The 21724-nt window shown below is 37.8% G+C and overlaps 1 protein-coding gene across 1 annotated transcript; it reads left to right on the top strand.

Moving 5' to 3' along the window:
• Nucleotides 1-13211: 13211 nt before the first annotated feature.
• Nucleotides 13212-14192, top strand: LOC116908111 (olfactory receptor 7D4-like). The gene has a single exon (XM_032911392.1). It carries the CDS (start codon nucleotides 13227-13229, stop codon nucleotides 14190-14192), a length of 966 nt encoding a protein of 321 aa, XP_032767283.1. The 5' UTR covers nucleotides 13212-13226.
• The last annotated feature ends 7532 nt before the right edge of the window (nucleotides 14193-21724 follow it).

Here is a 21724-nt window from a genome sequence, read left to right as displayed (position 1 = left end):
AAAGATCTTTACCAGTCCTACAACAGATAGAGGCCTTATATCCAAAATATACAAAGAACTCAAGAAGTTAGACCGCAGGGAGACAAATAACCCTATTTAAAAAATGGGGTTCAGAACTAAACAAAGAATTCACAGCTGAGGAATGCCGAATGGCTGAGAAACACCTAAAGAAATGTTCAACATCTTTAGTCATAAGGGCAATGCAAATCAAAACAACCCTGAGATTTCACCTCACACCAGTGAGAATGGCTAAGATCAAAAACTCAGGTGACAGCAGATGTTGGCAAGGATGCGGAGAAAGAGGAACACTCTTCCATTGTTGGTGGGATTGCAGACTAGTAAAACCATTCTGGAAATCAGTCTGGAGGTTCCTCAGAAAATTGGACATTGAACTGCCTGAGGATCCAGCTATACCTCTCTTGGGCATATACCCACAAGATACCCCAACATATAAAAAAGACACGTGCTCCACTATGTTCATCGCAGCCTTATTTATAATAGCCAGAAGCTGGAAAGAACCCAGATGCCCTTCAACAGAGGAATGGATTCAGAAAATGTGGTACATCTACACAATGGAATATTACTCAGCTATCAAAAACAATGACTTTATGAAATTCGTAGGCAAATGGTTGGAACTGGAAAATATCATCCTGAGTGAGGTAACCCAATCACAGAAAAACACACATGGTATACACTCATTGATAAGTGGATATTAGCCCAAATGCTTGAATTACCCAAAATTTAGAACAGAGGCAGAAGGAACACCCATTCAGAGCCTGCCCCACATGTGGCCCATACATATACAGCCACCAAACTAGATAAGAAATGCAGGCCGACAGGAACTGGATGTAGATCTCTCCTGAGAGACACAGCCAGAATACAGCAAATACATAGGTGAATGCCATCATTAAACCACTGAACTGAGAACGGGACCCCCATTGAAGGAATCTTTGAAAGGACTGGAAGAGTCTGAAGGGACTTGAGACCCCCTATGAACAACAATGCCAACCAGAGCTTCCAGGGACTAAGCCACTACCCAAAGACTATACATGTACTGACCCTGGACTCCAACTGCATACGTAGCAATGAATAGCCCAGTAAGAGCACCAGTGGAAGGGCAAGCCCTTGGTCCTGCCAAGACTGAAACCCCAGTGAATGTGATTGTTGGGGGGAGGGCGGTAATGGGGGTAGGATGGGGAGGGGAACACTGACAGAGAAGGGGATGGGGAGGGGTTAGAGGGATGTTGGCCCGGAAACTGGGAAGGGGATTAACAATTGAAATGTAAATAAGAAATGCTCAAGTTAATAAAGATGAAGAAAAAGAAATAACCAATTTAATAAAGATGGCGAAAAGAAAAAAATGCATGCTGACAGGAGCCTGATATAGCTGTCTCCTGAGAGGTTCAGCCAAGGCATGTCAAATACAGAGATGAATACTTGCAGCAAACCATCGAACTGAGAGCAGAGTTCCTGTTGGAGAACTTAGAAAATGGTTTGAAGGAACTAAGGGGTTTGCAAGCCCATAACAACAACTATGCTAACCAATTCAAACTCCCAGGGATTAAACCACTACCCAAAGACTACACATGGACAGACCTATAGCTCCAACTGTATGTACCAGAGGATGGCCTGGTTGGGCACCAATGAGAGAAGTTCTAGGTCCCGCCAATGCTGGACCTCCAGTGCAGGGGGATGTCAGGGGGTGGGAATGAGGAGTGGTTGGGAAGGGAGAACACTCTCATAGAAGGGGAGGGTGATGTGATGGTATAGGAGTCTTATGGATGGGAAACTGGGAAAGGGAATAACATTTGAAATGTAATTTTAAAATATCCAATAAAAAGTAAAAATAAAAATGGGAGTAGTCTACACAGAGATTTCTTAGTAGAAAATATAAAAATGGTTGAGAAATATCACTAAAATTTTTACTCATCGTTAGCAATTAGTGAAAGGCAAATAAAAAACACTGTTACATTCTTTCTCACCACACTCAGAATGGCTAAGATCAACAAAACATAGGCCCACATGTGGCCCATACATATACGGCCACAAAAACTAGATAAGATGGATGAAGCTAAGAAGTACAGGCTGACAGGAACTGGATCTCTCCTGAGAGAGACAGCCAAAATATGTCCAATACAGAAGGGAATGCCAGCAGCAAGCCACTGAACTGAGAACAGGACCCCTGTTGGAGGAATCAGAGAAAAAACTAAAAGAGCTGAAGGGGCTTGAGACCCCATAAGAACAACAATGCCAACCAACCAGAACTTCCAGGGATTAAGTTACTACACAAAGACTATACATGGACTGACCCTGGGCTCCAACTGCATACGTGGCAATGAATAGCCTTGTAGGGGCACCAGTGGAAGGGGAAGCCCTTGGTCCTGCCAAAGCTGGACCCCCAGTGTACAGGATTGTTGGGGGCCAATAATGGGGAGTGGATGGAGAGGGAAACACCCATATAGAAGGGGAGGGGGAGGGATTAGGGAGCTGATGGCCTGGAAACAAGGAATGGAAATAACATTTGAAATGTAAATAAGAAATACCCAATTTAATAAAAATGGAATAAAAAAAATCAATAAAACAACTGACAACAAATGCTGGTGAGGTTGTAGGAAAAGGAGATTCCTTATTCACTGCTGATGGAAAAGGAAATTGGTGCAGTCTTTCTAGAAAACAGTGAGAAGAGTGCTCAAAGAATCTAAAATATAAATAAAAATAAGTCTTCTATACAACCCAACCATACACCTTCACATACACACAAAAGATTGACATCAAGCTTAATTCTGAATTCCAAACCTAATGAAATCTAGGAAAACTTGCTACACAACCAGAATAGGAAAATACAAGACAGAAAGCTATAACATGTATCACCAGTAACTGAAATTTTCTTGAAATGGTCTTGAAATTTTCGGTGACTCTTCCGCAGAGAAGAAACACATGAGAGAGTGATCATAGACATATCCACTGATCTTTCTCCCGGGGTTAAGAAATTGAGATGTTAGAGTCTTTTTTCCTGTGTAGTCTCTGCCCTTGAGGAGCAGGGAATGAACATACCCTTGATCAATTTGTATAATAGGCTTCAGAGGGATACAACTCCCAGGGCACACCTATAACTCTTATAGTTACCAAGACAGAGCATACATCGTGTATTCCCTAGAAGAAATCATCCAGGTTCTTTTCTCCATGTTTGGTACTTTCACCTTTTTCTTTTAGGCAGACTTTCTATCTTTCATAACCAATGTTCCTTGAGCAAGTAAGATTTCCCCGTGGTGAGTGTTATTGTCTATATTGACAAGTCTGTATAGTCCAAAAGATGTTGAAGGAAATGAAGAGGTTGATAGAAAGAGTATTAACTCTTCAGCATAGGTAAGGGAAAACCCTGTTATAGCATGTAGAGGCTGCTCTTATGAGTAATATCAGAAAAAGTAGAATCACTAGGATATTTGCTTCTAGTTGCTTACATATATACTAGTTATGTGTATATATAGTATAGTTATATACTAGTTTTATACAAATTACATTTACTTTGGATATATATTATTGTGGATAGATTACAGAGGAAATAATATGGGATTTTTTGCAGGTACACCATGACACTCTGATACCCGAATATTCTCCTGGACAAAACACTTGAATGACTTAGATATCATTATGAGTTATAAATGGTAGAAACTGGTGACATAATTTGCAGTGAAGTTGTTCTCTTCTACTTCTTTTATCTTAAGATATCCACCAAGAAAGCCAGAGCTTCTATTCTTTCTCAGCCTAGAACCAGCACTCATAGCTTTTTATTCATACTCACTTGCTTAGTATGGGCTTCTCCTGATAGGCCAGACTCCCTTTCTATGCCAGTTTCCTTTTGTATGTTGTGCTTTTCTCTTCAAGAAGAAAAGAGTCTACATGCTTTTATTAAAGAAATTAATTTCTAAGACCTGAATTTATCTATAGAGAGATGTTCTTTTTTTTTCTTTTATAGAGAGATATTCTTGCCACTCCTGTACAATCTGAAGATGAGAACAGATTAAGAGACAAAGATGTTTCATATTTTTTTTAATTTAATGCGGTGTGGATGCGTGCAATGCCCCACCACAAATGAAGCAATTATTCAGTTGAGTTTTCCCCATTTGGTTAAGTCTCAGGGGTCAGAAAATCTGGAGTACAACGGTGATCCATGGTTTTAGTCATGGTGTCTCCCATGCCAGGGAAGGATGGTGGACAAGCTTTTTACTAATCATTTCTCAAATAAGCAGAATTTACAAAATACCTTCAAGTATTATCCCATATGGTATTCACTAAATACCTGTAAAGGATACACATTATAACAGGGTCTTTATATACATGCCAAAATAGATGAGCTTTAGGCAGGAAACAATGTTGAGAACTGCACTGAGAAGCAGGTGATCAGACATTCTGTTCTAACACTATTTTCTTTCTAGTTGTTGACAGTCATATATATATATATATATATATATGCAGTAGAATTTATGTCTGTGTCCACTTAGAGTGGATTATTCTATTGAGCAAAAAGAATATACAGATATAAGAAGAGACACTACAAAGAGCTTTGGTGCATAAACACTTGAATAATATGGGTGAAATAAGAAAAATGGAGGAATAGGTCAACTACTAAGTTCTCTCTACCTCATACCATTTGGATTTGGAAACATTAGAGAAACATTGCCTACATTATTTTTGTTGTTGTTGTTGTTGTTCATTTAAGTAGATCTCATCCTCAAGCAGACACTGTTAGCAAGACCTTAGAATAATTTTCCTATTTGTTCCAGCCCTTATTTCTTATTTTCTATGAAAGAAAGCTTGAGCTTGTTCTTTCAGTTTGAATATGTGAAAATTTTATATTGTTGTGCTTCTATCCTTAGTTTTCTGTTCTAAATCTATTCTTGGCTCCAAGCCCTAAGAAAATTCAGAATTTGTAATGTAATTTTTTCAGTGCAGTCAGTGCACAGCCCTGTGTATCATCTATCCATCACTAACTCTCTATGATTATAGCTATGTATTTTGGGAGTTGACCTGAACTATTTCTGTTATGTAATTTTTTGCCATTCTTTTTACCACTGTACACTTAAACAATTTTCCTGAGAACACTTGATTCCTTGGTTAATTATTGCATCTTGGCCTTTAATTTTCCCTGTTAAAAATCCTTATTCTCATGCCTACAACGATATAATTTTTTATCAGACACCCATCCTCAGGGACTCCAATTCTGACTTCACCAACCCAGATTGCATTCAAAGATGCCCTCTGAACCCAGATGGCCAATTAACTTTATCCTGGTGTTTAATTATTCAGTATTATAAGTGCTACTTCCTTCATCAATCTCTACTTCTTGGAGGTGAAAATATGAGTGAAAAACCAAAACTACATCTTTATTTTCACAACATCAAACACAGACCTGCCCTAGGAAACTTTTCTTGAAGAGCTTCCACAAAACTTTCAAGAACCAATAAAAGCCTAACTCAAGGCTTTGGTACTTACTGATATAACTCACCTTTTTGTCCAGCAATACCAGACAATAAGAACAGAACATGTAGATTGTTTCTTATATGTGAGCTACTTAAGAGGATGGTATTTATAATGTCACAATTTTTTAAATAATAGTTTACTTGTTGCTTTTACTATAGGTAGGAATTCATGAGATAGGCTAACACTGCAGTGAACAACACTTCTTTATGGTTCTTGGATGAAATCTAGAATCTTGCAGACACTGGACAAACATTCAAACACCGAGCTATAACTCCAGTCCATGTGACTTCTGGGTATCTGCAAACAAACCCTGTAACATCCAAACGCTCTGCTTTATCTTTCAGATTAAGAATCATTCTTTCTGCTTTCTCTTTGCCATGTACATTACTGTTATCAAAGAGTGTCTTTATTATTTTGATCTTAACTTGGGTATAAAGAAGCAATATTTGATTATCAAGGAAATAAAAATATTCTCTGGACTGTATATCTTCTTACCTTAATCGTATTTTAAAACAGGGGTTTTTATTCAGAGATGGAGTGTGTTTGGTCTTTCTACATGCAAATGAAAGGATGAAGAAAATGAGTATTGTTTTCAAAGATGAAATTTTAGAAGAATTTTCTCCATCTTTATTAAATTGGGTATTTCTTATTTACATTTCAAATGTTTTTCCCTTTCCCAGTTTCCAGGCCAACATCTCCCTAACACCTACCACTCCCCTTCTATATGGTTATTCCCCTCCCCATCCTCCCCCACTTACCACCCTGCCCCCAACAATCCCATTCACTGGGGGTCCAGTCTTGGCAGAACCAAGGGCTTCCCCTTCCACTGGTGCTCTTACTAGGCTATTCATTGCTACCTATGAGGTCAGAGTCCAGGGTCAGTCCATGTATAATCTTTGGGTAGTGGCTTAGTCCCTGGAAGCTCTGGTTGGTGGGCATTGTTGTTCATATAGGGTCTCAAGCACATTCAGCTCTTTCAGTTCTTTCTCTGATTCCTTCAATGAGGGTCCTGTTCTCATTTCACTGATTTGCTGCTGGCTTTCCTCTATGTATTTCCAGTATTCTGCCTGTGTCTCTCAGGAGAGATCTACATCTGGTCCCAGTCAGCCTGCACTTCTTTGCTTCATCCATCTTATCTAGTTTGGTGGCTGTATATGTATGGGCCACATGTGGGGCAGGCTCTAAATGGGTATTCCTTCAGCCTCTGTTCTACACTTTGCCTCTCTATACCCTGCTAAGGGTATTCTTGTTCCCCTTTTAAAGTAGGAGTGAAGCATCCACATTTTGATCATCTGTCTTGAGTTTCATGTGTTCTATGCATCTAGAGTAATTCAAGCATTTGGGCTAATAGCCACTTATCAGTGAGTGCATATCAGGTGTGTTTTTCTGTGATTGGGTTACCTCACTCAGGATGATATTTTCCAGTTCCATCCATTTGCCTATGAATTATATAAAGTCATTGTTTTGAGAGTGGAGTAATATTCCATTGTGTAGATGTACCACATTTTCTGTATCCATTCCTCTGTTGAAGGGCATCTGGGTTCTTTCTAGTTTCTGGCTATTACAAATAAGCCTGCTATGAACATAGTGGAGCATGTATCTTTGTTATTTGTTGGAGCATCTTTTGGGTATATGCCCAAAAGAGGTATAGCTGGGTCCTCACGTAGTGCAATGTCAAATTTTCTGGGGAATCTCCAGACTGATTTCCAGAATAGTTGTACAAGTCTGCAATCCCAACAATGGAGGAGTGTTCCTCTTTCTCCACATCCTTACCCACATCTGCTGTCACCAGAGTTGTTGATCTTAGCCATTCTGACTGGTGCAAGGTAGAACCTCAGGGTTATTTTGATTTGCATTTCCCTTATGACTAAAGATGTTGAACATTTCTTTAGGTACTTCTTGGTCATTCAACATAGCTCAGCTATGAATTCTTTGTTTAGTTCTGAACCCCATTTTTAATAGGGTTATTTGTCTCCCTGCAGTCTAATGTCATGAGTTCTTTGTATATTTTGGATATAAGTCCTCTATCAGTTGTAGGATTGGTAAAGATCTTTTCCCAATCTATTGGTTGCTGTTTTGTTCTAACAACAGTGTCCTTTGCCTTACAGAAGCTTTGCAGTTTTATGAGATCCCATTTGTCGATTCTTGATCTTAGAGCATAAGCCATTGGTGTTTTGCTCAGGAAATTTTCTCCAGTGCCCATGTGTTTGAGATTCTTCCCCACTATTTCTTCTATTAGTTTGAGTGTATCTGGTTTGATGTTGAGGTCCTTGATCCACTTGGACTTAAGATTTGTACAGGGTTATAGGAATGAATGGCTCTGCATTCTTCTACATGCCAGTGGAAACAGCACCATTTGCTGAAAATGCTATCTTTTTGCCATTAGACGGTTTTGGCTCCTTTGTCAAAAATCAAGTGACCATAGGTGTGTGGGTTCATTTCTGGGTCTTCCATTCTATTCCACTGGTCTATTTCCCTGTCCCTGTACAAATACCATACAGTTTTTTATCTCTATTGCTCTGTAATACTGCTTGAGTTCAGGGATAGTGATTCCCCCTGAAGTTCTTTTATTGTTGAGGATAGTTATAGGTATCCTGGGTATTTTGTTATTCCATATGAATTTGCAAATTGTTCTGTCTAACTCTAGCAAGAATTGGATTGGAATTTTGATGGGGATTGCATTGAATCTGTAGATTGTTTTGGTAAAATGGCCATATTTACTATATTAGTCCTGCCAATCCATGAGCATGGGAGATCTTTCCATCTTCTGAGAACTTCTTCAATTTCTTTCTTCAGAGGCTTGAAGTTCTTATCATACAAATCTTTCACTTGCTTGGTTAAAGTCACACTGAGGTATTTTATATTATTTGGGTCTATTATGAAGGGTGTCGTTTCCCTAATTTCTTTCTCTGCTTGTTTCTCTTTTGTGTAGAGGAAGGCTACTGATTTATTTGAGTTAATTTTATACCCAACCACTTTGCTGAAGGTGTTTATCAGGTTTAGTAGTTCTGTGGTGGATTCCCTTTGTATCAGGTTTAGCAGTTCTCCTTTTGTTGTCTGATTGCTCTGACTAGGACTTCAGGAACTACATTGAATAAGTAGGGAGAGAGTGGGCAGCCTTGTCTAGTCCCTGATTTTAGTGGGATTGCTTCAAGTTTTGCTCCTTTTAATTTAATGTTAGCTAGTGGTTTGCTGTATATGGCTTTAACTATGTTTAGGAATAAGCCTGAAGTTGTTTCAAGGACTTTTACCATGAAGGGGTATTGAATTTTGGCAAATATTTTCTTAGTATCATGAAATGATCATGTGGTTTTTATCTTTAAGTTTGTTTATATAGTGGATTACATTGATGGTTTTCTGTATATTAAACCATCCCTGCATACCTGGGATGAAGCCTACTTGATCATGATGGATGATATCTTTGGTGTGTTCTTGGATTCAATTTGCAAGAATTTTATTGAGTATTTTTGCATCAATATTCACAAGGGAAAATTTCTCTGAAGTTCTCTTTCTTTGTTGGGTCTTTGTGTGGTTTACGTATAAGAGTAATTGTGGCTTCATAGAAGGAATTTGGTAGCACTCCATCTGTTTCAGTTTTGTGGAATAGTTTGGACAGTATTCGTATGAGATCTTCTGTGAAGGTCTGATAGAATTCTGCACTGAACCCATCTGGACCCAGATGGTTGGTTGGGAGCCTTTTAATGACTGCTTCTATTTCTTTAGGAGTTATGGGATTGTTTAAATGATTTATCTGTTCCTGATTTAACTTTGGTACCTAGTATCTCTCTAGGCAACTGTCCATTTCCTCCAGACATTCAAGTTTTGTTTAAAATGGGCTATTGTAGTAGAATCTGAGGATTGTTTGAATTTCCTCTGATTCTGTAGTTATGTCTCCCCTTTCATTTATGATTTTGTTAATTTGGACACTCTCTGTGGCCTCTGGTTAGTCTGGCTATGGTTTTATCTATCTTGTTGATTTTCTCAAAGAACCATCTTTTGGTTCTGTTGATTCTTTGTATAGTCCTTTTTGTTTCTACCTGGTTGATTTCAGCTCTGAGTTTGATTATTTCCTGCCTTCTACTTCTCCTGGATGTATTTGCTTCTCTTTGTTCTAGGGCTTTTAGGTGTGCTGTCAAGCTGCTGATGTATACTCTCTCCTGTTTCTGCAGGCACTCAGAGCTATGAATTTTCCTCTTAGCACAGCTCTCATTGTGACCCATAAGTTTGGGTATGTTATACCTTCATTTTCACTAAATTCTAAGAAGTCTTTAATTTCTTTCTTTATTTCTTCCTTGAGCAGGTTATCATTGAGTAGAGCATTATTCAACTTCCATGCATATGTGGGCATTCTCTCTTTATTGTTATTTGAAGACCAGCTTTTGCCTGTGGTGATCAAATAGGACACATGGGATTATTTCTATCTTTCTGTATCTGTTGAGGCCTGTTTTATGAACGATTATATGGTTAATTTTGGAGAAAGTACCATGAGGTGGTGAAAAGAAGGTATATCCTTTTGTTTTAGGATAGAATGTTCTATAAATATCTGTTAAGTCCACTTGGTTCATGATTTCTGTTAATCTGTCTATGTCTCTGCTTAATTTCTGTTTCCATGATCTGTCCATTGATGAGAGTTGGGTGTTGAAATCTCCTACTATTATTGTGTGAGGTGCAATGTGTGCCTTGAGTTTTAGTAGGTTTCTTTTATGTATGTAGGTGCCCTTGTATTTGGAGCATAGATATTTAGGATTGAGAGTTCATCTCGGTGGATTCTTTCCTTTGATGAATATGAAGTGTCCTTCTTTATCTTTTTTGATGACTTCTGGTTGAAAATCAATTTTATTCGATATTAAAATGGTTACTCCAGCTTGCCTTTTCAGACAGTTTGCTTGGAAATTTCTCTACAGCCTTTTATTCTAAGGTAGTGTCTGTCTTTGTCTCTGAGGTATTTTTCCTGTAGGCAGCAAAATGGTGGGTCCTCTATGCATATCCAGTTTGTTAATCTGTGTCTTTTTATTGGGGAATTGAGTCCTTTGATGTTGAGAGATATTAAGGAATAGTGATTGTTTCTTCCTGTTATCTTCGTATTTGGAGGTGAGATTATGTTTGTGTGCTTGTCTTCTCTTTGTTTTGTTGCAAAACAATTAATTTCTTGCTTTTTCTAGGGTATTGCTTGCCTCCTTGTGTGGGGCTTTGCCATTTATTATCCTTTTTAGGGCTGGATTTATAGAAATATATTGTGTAAATTTGGTTTTGTCATGGAATATCTTAGTTTCTCCGTCTATGTTAATTGAGAGTTTTGCTGTATACAGTAACCTAGGCTGGCATTTGTGTTCTCTTAGGGTCTATATACATCTGTCCAGGATCTTCTGGCTTTAATAGTCTCTAGTGAGAAGTCTGAGGTAATTCTCATAGGTCTGCCTTTATATGTTACTTGACCTTGGTCCCTAACTGCTTTTAATATTCTTTCTTTCTTTTGTGCATTTAGAGTTTTGACTATTTTGTGACGGGAGGAGTTCCTTTTCTGGTCCAATCTATTTGGAGTTCTGTTGGCTTCTTGTATGTTTATGGGCATCACTTTCTTTAGGTTAGGGAAGTTTCTTCTATGATTTTGTTGAAGACATTAATTGGTCCTTTGAGTTGGGAGTCTTCACTCTCTTCTATACCTATTATCGTTAGACTTGATCTTCTCATTGTGTCTTGGGTTTCCTGTATGTTTTGCGCCAGTAGCGTTTTCTGTTTTACATTATCTTTGACAGTCATGTCGATGATATCTATGCAATCTTCTGCTCCTGAGATTCTCTTTTTCTATCTCTTGTATTCTGTTAGTGATGCTTATATCTATGGCTCCTTGTCTCTTTCTTTGGTTTTCTGTATCCAGAGTTGTCTCCCTTTGTGCTTTCTTTATTTATTTTTTCTATTTCCATTTTCAATTCCTTCATCTGTTTGATTGTGTTTTCCTGTAATTCTTTCAGGGATTTTTGTGTTTCCTCTCTAATGGCTTCTACTTTTTTACTTGTGTTTTCCTGCATTTCTCTAAGGGAGTTCTTTATGTTTTCCTTAATGTCCTCCATCATCATAATCAATGTGATTTTAAATCTAGATTCTGCTTTTCTGGTGTGTTTGGATATTCAGTGTTTGCTTTGGTGGGAGCATTGCTCTGATGATGACATGTAGTCTGGTTTCTGTTGCTTGGGTTCCTGTGCTTGCCTCTTGCAATCAGGATGTCTCTAGTATTACCTAGTTTTGTTATTTCTGACAGTGGCTTGAACGTCCTATAGGCCTGTGTGTCAGGAGTGCTGTAGACCTGTTTTCCTGTTTTCTTTCAGCCAGTTATGTGAACAGAGTGTTCTGCTTTCAGGTGTGTAGTCGTTCCTGCCCTCTGGCTTTCAGCTGTTCCTGTGGGTGTGTGTCCTGAGTCCACCAGGCAGGTCACTTAGAGCATAATAGTTGGTCTTACCTCTGGTCTCAGGCCTGAAGTCACTCCTGGGGGCTGGGTTTCAGCTCCCCATGATGACAGCAACCAGAAGGACCTGTCCCTACTTCTGGGTCCCTTTGTGCAGGGGTCCCTGATGGCGCTAAGTGCTTTCCTCTAGAGTCAGAAATATGGGCAGAGAGTAATTTCCTCTGGTTTCCCAGTTGTTTCTGCCCCTCTGTGGGTCTAGCTCTCCCTCCCATGGGATTTGGGTGCAGGGAGCTGTTTGACTGGGTCCATTCAGATCGGGTGCTAGAAGAATTTTTTATTTATATTTTAAACACAGCCATTGCTGTCAATTCTTCGTAAATGTCTTTTACCATTCAATTTCTATATTTATTCTTCCAATTACCTTGATTTTAATTGCAAAAGATTTAGGAAAGAACCATGAGCCATGTGTTGATAGCTTAGGAATAGATTATTGTTGATGTCTGTAGGAAAAATGCATAGTAAGATTATATTTTTAAAAATCAGTGTAAGGGAAAATAGTATATAACTTTTTCAGGCATTTATGTTTCTGTGCTGGGAAATAAATGAATTAGAAATGATTGAAGGAGAGGGGTAATAAATGGAGACATTTTTCGTACCTTCCTCCTATCTTATTTATCTTGTCTCTATAATAGTTTTCTTTAGAGATATAGTTGTTGAAGATACTGAACAGATACCCATATTATAGTGGAAATGCTACAAAAGTGGAAAATTATCTGCTTATGTGTTCCTTAATTCAGTAATTCGACTGTCAAAACGATGTGAAAATCTTACTCTATGTCAAATAATTACCTGGTACTGAAACCTGAAGAAAAATGGGAATCTACCAGAGAGCCAAGAAATGTATTTCAAAAAGAATGGATACAGAGAAGGTATGATCATGCTCACAAACAAACCTTTTTGAATGATCAGAATTAATGTAATCACTGAAAAATGTTGAGAAGTTTGATTGGGAATCATCATAGAGAAAGGATTTACAGCACTCTTGGAAACCAAATGCTTTGATCTAAATACTTCGACAGGTTCTCTGATCTTCATGTGGTTTAAAATTTGTAGAGTTAATACCTCTTAGTAGAGATAAGAGAAAAATGTTTCCCAAAGTAAGCGATAATATGATGAAATAGTCTTTTAAATGAATGAGAAAATGCAGGACTCCTAATTTTTATAGTAATGAAACTGTTATGTATATTTATCTTAATACATAAAAGGACAGACATCTTAGAGACTATGGTGTATGTTTGCCAATCTTTCTCTCCCATAGGTGTCTAGCTTATTTGTCAACAGCATGAAACCAGGAAACCAAACAAGTACTTTAGAATTTTTACTTCTGGGGTTTTCCCAAGATCCAGAGCATCAACCCATGCTATTTGGACTGTTTCTGTTCATCTTTGTGGTCACTGTGCTTGGGAATCTGCTCATCATTCTGGCTGTCAGCATTGACTCTCACCTACATATTCCCATGTACTTCTTCCTATGTAATCTATCCTTTTCTGACATTTGTTTCATCTCTACAACGATCCCTAAGATGTTGGTGAACATCCAAACACAGAGCAATTCCATCACCTATGCAGAATGCATCACCCAGATGTATTTTTTCATGGTCTTTGGAGGCATGGACACATTTCTCCTCACCGTGATGGCCTATGACCGATATGTGGCCATCTGTCACCCCCTTCACTATCCAGTCATTATGAATCCTCATCTAAGTGGCCTGCTAGTTCTTGTGTCCTGGTTCATTAGCTTCTCATATTCTCTGATCCAGAGTCTATTGATGCTGCGGCTGTCCTTCTGTACCAACCAAATAATCAAACACTTTTACTGTGAACATGCCACAGCCCTCACTATAGCCTGCTCAGACACACTAATCAATCATATTCTTCTTTATATGGTGACATGTGTCCTTGGCTTTGTTCCTTTCTCAGGGATCATTTACTCCTACTCTAAAATTGTTTCCTCTATTTTGAGAATCCCATCAACAGATGGAAAATATAAAGCATTTTCTACCTGTGGGTCTCACCTATCAGTGGTTTCTTTATTTTATGGGACAGGGCTTGGTGTGTATCTTAGTTCTGATGCAACTTCCTCTTCATGGAAAGGCATGGTGGCCTCAGTAATGTATACAGTCATCACCCCCATGCTGAACCCTTTTATCTACAGCTTGAGGAACAAAGACATTAAGAAAGCCTTACAAACACTTGGGACAAACATTTTTTTAAGTGATAAGTTCACTGGTTTTAGATTTCTGAGATGACAAAAGTAATGTAGAAAAGAAATTCTGTCCCTTAATTATGTTGAATTTTTATCCAGTTTGTTCTTCGGTCTTTGATCAAAATTATATTGTGATTATTCTTTTCTGAAACATGTGATACCTCATTAATTATACTAAATCTATCCTCTTTCTCTTCTTAATATTACATTTTTTCACTTAAGATTAGTATTTACATTTCTGTAGGTCAATACAATCATTCAAATACCAATTCATGAGTAGTTTAATAAAAGTTATGAAATAGGTCATATATAGGACTTAAGTCCATGTATAGGTATATAATACCTGTAGCTGTAAGTTCTACATTAATTATACACAGACTAGAATGTATGTTGTTATTAGACATTGCTTTCTATACACACTGGAATTCTCTACTCACCACTCAGAAATCACCACTGAGATTTTAGACCTGAAATTTTTGACTAGAGAGAAAAATTTTATCATGCTATTACACGTTGACTGAAAAGTTCTTCTATGATATGAATATTTTTTGTCCTCCTGACTTCTATGTTAAAATATTTAAACAGTGTGATTTATTTAAAAGGTAGGAATTTGGAAGCAATTAGGTTGATTTCTAATGCTACTCTCAGGAATAAAGCTTCTAATAAAAACAGAAGACCCTAGGGAGCTTTCTTGTCTCTGCTATAACAGGAGAACATAGTAGAAAAATGACCAGAAAAGTGGCTCTCAGTAAACACCAAATCTGTCATTACTTAATTTAAAATTTCCCAATCTCTAGATGTGTGAGAAACAAATTTTATTAAATATCATGATATGTAAACATATTCTAAACATATTATCCCCTTTAAACTTGAAATGTCTATAATGTCATAAAGCAATGTCAGAGATGCACTCTAAGGGGGATGACAGTAATTAGAAAATCTCTGTAATATAATGCAGATAATTCATAGAAGACATCACTAGAAATGTGCAAATAGCTACTTAGGAGATGTACCCAAACAGATGTTTCATCTTACTACTTGTATAATGTTCCATGGGTGTTTCTCAGCTCACCTGCAAAAACTGCTTCTCTCTTGGATGGCAGCCCCACTATGAATGGATAAAAGGCTGCCAGTTTGATCAAAGATAAAAACAGTCACTTCAAAGAGATAACACGTGCTATTTCTCATTTGACCTTTTACCAATACAAGGGCATTGGCCAATCCCCTAGCCAATGCATTATGCAAAAAAAGAAATAGAAACTGGTCTATTAAAGTTATTGTTTTGTGAAAAATTATCTTCGTAAATCGCTATAAAATTTTAAGCCCATCTGTCTTAGGGCTACAGTTAATAGTCCATCATCCAGAGAAGTTAGGAGAGAAAGCTGGAGGCAAGAAATGATGCTGAGGACATAGAGGAGTGCTACTAACCAGCTTTCTATTTATGGCTTGTTCAGCCTGATTTATTTCTTTTTCTCATTATTATTTTCATTAACAAATTTTTAATTAAAATGGTCTATCACTTTTCCCCTTCTCTTTCCTTACTCCAACCCATCAAATGTCACTTAGCTCCAAGCCATTCCATACACCATCACCTCTCATCAGACACACATGTGCACACACACACACACACACACACACACACAGTTGCTCTGAGTCTGTTTGGTGTGGCTTGTGTGTATATAGTTTTAGTGCTGATCCCATTGTTTTGGATAATTAATTAAAGGGGTCCACTTATAGAAGAGGCTAATTCTCCTTCTCAATACTCATTAGCTGCCTTTAGATTTATCTAGAGGTAGAACCCTGTGGGATTTCTCCCATCTCTGTTATCATTGCTATGGTTATTGTTCAGGTATTTTTAAGTACCATGCGTGTAGCTTCTGTCATTTCTAGGAGTCACTCTCTCATAGCAGATTTCCTGGTCTCTAAGCTTTAAGTATCTTTTTTGTCCCCTCTTCAAGTTCCTTAGAGGTTGTGTGCAGGAACTGTGTGTAGATGCACTTTTTGGAGCTGGTCTTCATGATCCCTTGATTTCTGCATCATAACCAGTTGTTTTCTGTAAAGTCATTTTATTTCCTTCTTTATCCTTTAACACAATAGTTTTCACAATAGTTTAATTATTAATTGGACATTGATATATCATCTCTCACTCCACAGAGATGCATTTAATAATAAAATAATAATATTTGCATAAGTTTACAAATTTACAAAGCACTTCCATGAATATCATTTTATTCTCTTCTAATTCATTTTTAAATGATAGTGATAGAGTCTATGTAATTTTCTCATTTTCTAATACAAATCCCTACTAATTTCCTGAATTCTACACTATACTTACTCCAAATATTTACTGATAGAAAAATTATTGTATGAGTGTCTGATGTCACAAAGGAAAGCAGCAAGGCAGGAAGCACTATAACTAGATTCTCCAGAGCCTCAATGCTTAAGGATGTTTTATGCTTTATAAATGACTTCAGAATCACTAACTAGAAAAAGGAGAAAATATAGGGAATGCCTATGTCAGCAACTTAACAATATCCATGTGGGCAATTATATTCTCTTTTCCATTTAACTTGATTATTTTATTTATTTACATTTAAAATGTTATCCCACGTCCAAGTTGCTCCTCCACAAATCACCTGTCCCATCACCAATACCCCTATTTCTATGAGGGTTCTGCCCACCCACATACCCACTGCTAGGAGTCAGTGGCAGGAACCTGCTGATTTATGCCTGCACCTAGAACTGAACTGAACTGGTCCTACAACTCCCTATACCCAAATCCCATGGGGGAGAGAGCTGGACCCTCAGAAGTGCAGACACTCCTAAGAACTAAGAGGAGACAAATACTTTCTGCCCACATTCCTGACCCAGGAGGAAATCGACTAGTGCCATCTGTGCCCTCTAGGCATAGAGACCTAGGAGCAGTCAGGGGCAGGACCCTTTGGGTTTCTGCCTGTGCCAAGAGTTGAACGCTAGTCACCACACCTGAGAACATCTCCACACCAGAGGACAGAGGTAAGACCAACTCTTCTGGGCCAAGCAAACTGGCTGGAGGCTTAAGGTCACAAAAAACCCGAGAGCAGCTCTCTGTTCCCAAATATAGCTAAAAGAAAACAGGTCTACAGGAGTGCTAAAACACATACCTAGTGGAGGGTCAAGCTACTGTCAGAAACAGCAAGACAAGCTAAGACCAGAGACAATGTGATGGTGAGAGGCAAGCACAGGAAACTAAGCAACAGACAGCAAGACTACTTGGCACCCTCTGAGCCCAATTCTCCCAACAAAGTAAATACTGGATATCCAAACACACCGGAAAAGCAAAATTTAGATTTAAAAATCACATTTTATGATGATAATGGAGGACTTTAAGAAGGCCATAAATAACTCCCTTAGATAAATACAGGACAACACAAGTAAACAAGTATAAGCCCTTCAAGGAAAAACACAAAAATCTCTTAAAGAATTACAGGGAAAAAATGACCAAACAGGAGAAGGAATTGAACAAAACAATCCAGGATTTAAAAATGGAAAAAGAAACAATAAAGAAATCACAAAGGGAGACAACCTTGGAGATAGAAAAACTAGGAAAGAGATCAGGAGTCATAGATGAAGCATCACCAACAGAATACAGGAAATAGAAGAGAGAATCTCAGGGGTAGAAGATACCATAGAAAACATTGACACAACCGTCAAAGATAATGTAAAGCAGAAAAGGCTACTACCCCCAAAACATTCAGGAAATCTAAGACACAACGAGAAGATCAAACCTAAGGATAATAGGTATAGAAGAGAGTGAAGACTCCCAATTCAAAGGACCAGTAAATATCTTCAACAAAACCAGAGAAGGAAACTTCCCTAACCTAAAGAAAGAGATGCCCATAAACATACAAGAAGCCTACAGAACTCAAAATAGATTGGACCAGAAAAGAAACTCCTCCCATCACATAATAGTCAAAACACCAAATGCACAAAACAAAGAAAGAATATTAAAAGCAGTAAGGGAAAAAGGTCAAGTAACACATAGAGGCAGACCTATAAGAATTACACCAGACTTCTCACCAGACACTACGAATCCCAAAATATCCTGGGCAGATGTCATATAGAACCTAAGATAACACAAAGGCCAGGCCAGGCTACTATATCCAACAAAACTCTCAATTCACATAGATGGAGAAACCACGATATCCCCTGGCAAAACCAAATTTACACAATATCGTTCTATAAATCCAGGACTACAAAGGATAATAGACAGAAAACTCCAGCATAAAAAGGGAAACTACACCCTAGAAAAGCAAGAAAGTAATCTTCTTTCACTGAAACCAAATTAAGAGAGACACACGAACACACAAAGATAAGAGAGAACACACCTCTAGCAACAAAAATAACAGGAAGCAACAACCAGTATTCCTTAATAGCTCTTCAAATTTATGGACTCAATGCCCCAATAAAAAGACATAGATTAATGGACTGGATAAGTAAAGAGGACCTAGCACTTTACTGCATAGAGAAAAACACCTCAGAGACAAAGACTGACAATACTGCAGAATAAAAGGATGGAAAACAACTTTCCAAGCAAATGTTCCAAAGAAACAAGCTGAAGTAGCCATTCTAATATCAAATAAAGTCAAGCCTCAAGCAAAAGTAATCAAAAGGGTTAAAGAAGGAGACTTCATATTCATCAAAGGAAAAATCCACCAAGATGAACTCTCAATCCTAAAAATACATGTTCCAAATGCAAGGGCACCTAAATTCATTAAAGACACCTTATTCCTTCTGGTTGCTGCTCTCACGGAGAGCTGAAACCCAGCAAAGAGGAGTGACTTCAGGCCCAAGACCAGAGATAAAACCAACTTTTCTGCTCTAAGTGACCTGCCTGGTGGACTCAGGTCACATGTCCACAGGAACAGCTGAAAGCCAGTGGACAGGAATGACTACACGCCTGAAAGAAGAACACTCTGTTCCCACAACTGGCTGAAAGAAAAGAGGAAACATGTCTACGGCACTCCAAACACGCAGGGCTGTAAGATGGTCAAGCCACTGTCAGAAATAGCAAAACAAGGTAACACCAGAGACAACCCAATGCTCCCACCAAAGCAAACACTGAATATCCAAACACACCAGAGATGCAAGATCTAGATTTAAAATCACAATTGACCATGATGATTTTGGGAAGACTTTAAGAAAGACATAAGGAAACCCCTTAGAGAAATGCAGGAAACCACAAGTAAACAAGTAGAAGCCCTTAGAGAGGCAACACAAAAATCTCTGAAAGGATTACAGGAAAACACAATTAAACAGGTGAAGGAACTGAAAATGGAAATAAAAAAAATAAAAAAAGCACAAAGGGAGACAACCCTGGATATAGAAAACCAAAGAAGAGACAAGGAGCTGTAGATCACGAACAAAATACAATAGAAGAGAGAATCTCAGGAGCAGAAGATTCCATGGAAATCATCCACACAACTGTCAAAGATAATGGAAAATGGAAAAAGCTACTGACCCAAAACATACAGGAAACCCAGGACACAATGAGAAGATCAAACCTAAGGATATTTGGTATATAAGAAAGGGAAGACTCCCAACTAAAAGGACCAGTAAATATCGTCAACAAAATCATAGAAGAAAACTTCCCTAACCTAAAGAAAGAGATGCCCATAAACATACAAGAAACCTACAAAACTCCAAATAGATTGGACCAGAAAAGAAACTCCTCCCATCACATAATAGTCAAAACACCAAATGCACAAAACAAAGAAAGAATATTAAAAACAAAAGGAAAAAGGTCAAGTAACACATAAAGGCAGACCTATCAGAATTACCCCAGATTTCTCACCAGAGACTATGAAAACAAGAAGATCCTGGACAGATGTCATACAGACCCTAAGAGAACACAAATGCCAGCCCAGGTTACTGTATCCAGCAAAACTCTCAATTAACATAGATGGAGAAACCAAGATATTCCATGACAAAACCAAATTTACACAATATCTTTCTACAAATACAGCACTACAAAGGATATTAAATGGTAAAGCCCAACATAAGGAGGCAAGCTACACCCTAGAAAAAGCAAGAAACTAATCATCTTGGCAACAAAACAAAGAGAAGACAAGCATACAAACATAATTTCACCTCCAAGTATGAAGACAAGAGGAATCAACAATCACCATTTGTTAATATCTCTCAACATCAATGGACTCAACTTCCTAATAAAAAGACACAGATTAACAAACTGGATACATAATGAGGACCCAGCATTTTTCTGCCTACAGAAAACACACCTCAGAGACAAAGAAAGACACTACAACAGAATAAAAGGCTGGAAAACAACTTTCCAAGCACATAGTCTGAAGAAGCAAGCTGGAGTAGCCATTCTAATATCGAATAAAATCAATTTTCAACCAAAAGTCATCACAAAAGATGAGGAAGGACACTTCATATTCATCAAAGGAATAATCCACCAGGATTAACTCTCAATCCTAAATACCTATGCTCCAAATACAAGGGCACCTACATAAATACATAAATAAAATACATACATACATAAAAGAAACCTTACTAAAGCTCAAAGCACACATTGTACCTCACACAATAATAGTAGGAGATTTCAACACCCCACTCTCATCAATAGACAGATCATGGAAACAGAAATTAAACATAGACATAGACAGACTAACAGAAGTCATGAACCATATGGACTTAACAGCTATTTATAGAACATTCTATCCTAAAACAAAAGGATATACCTTCTTCTCACCACCTCATGGTACTTTCTCCCAAATTGACCATATAATTGGTCATAAAACAGGCCTCAATACATACAGAAAGATAGAAATAATCCCATGCGTCCTATCAGACCACCACGGGCTAAACCTGGTCTTCGATAAAAATAAGGGAAGAATGTCCACATATACATGGAAGTTGAACAATGCTCTACTCAATGATAACCTGTTCAAGGAAGAAATAAAGAAAGAAATTAAAGACTTCTTAGAATTTAATGAAAATGAAGGAACAGCATACCCAAACTTATGGGACACAATGAAAGCTGTCCTAAGAGGAAAACTCATAGCTCTGAGTGCTTGCAGAAAGAAATAGGACACAACATATACAACAGCTTGACAGCACATCTAAAAGTTCTAGAACAAAAAGAAGCAAATACACCCAGGAGGAGTAAAAGGCAGGAAATAATCAAACTCAGAGCTGAAATCAACCAAGTAGAAACAAAAAGGACTATACAAAGAATCAACAGAAACAAAAGTTGGTTCTTTGAGAAAATCAACAAAATAGATAAACCCTGAGCCAGACTAACTCGAGGACACAGAGAGTGTGCACAAATAAACAAAATCATAAATGAAAAGGGAGACGTAACTACAGAATCAGAGGAAATTCAAAAAATCATCAGATACTACTACAAAAGTCTATATCCAACAAAACTTGAAAATCTGCAGAAAATGGACAATTGCCTAGAGAGATACCAGGTACCAAAGTTAAAATAGGAACAGATAAACCAGTTAAACAATCCCATAACTCCTAAAGAAATAGAAGCAGTCATTAAAAGGCTCCCAACCAAAAAGAGCC

This window comes from Rattus rattus, chromosome 8, assembly GCF_011064425.1.
Source record: "Rattus rattus isolate New Zealand chromosome 8, Rrattus_CSIRO_v1, whole genome shotgun sequence".
Classification (NCBI taxonomy): Eukaryota; Metazoa; Chordata; class Mammalia; order Rodentia; family Muridae; genus Rattus; species Rattus rattus.
This window is presented reverse-complemented; position numbering and strand designations above follow the sequence as displayed.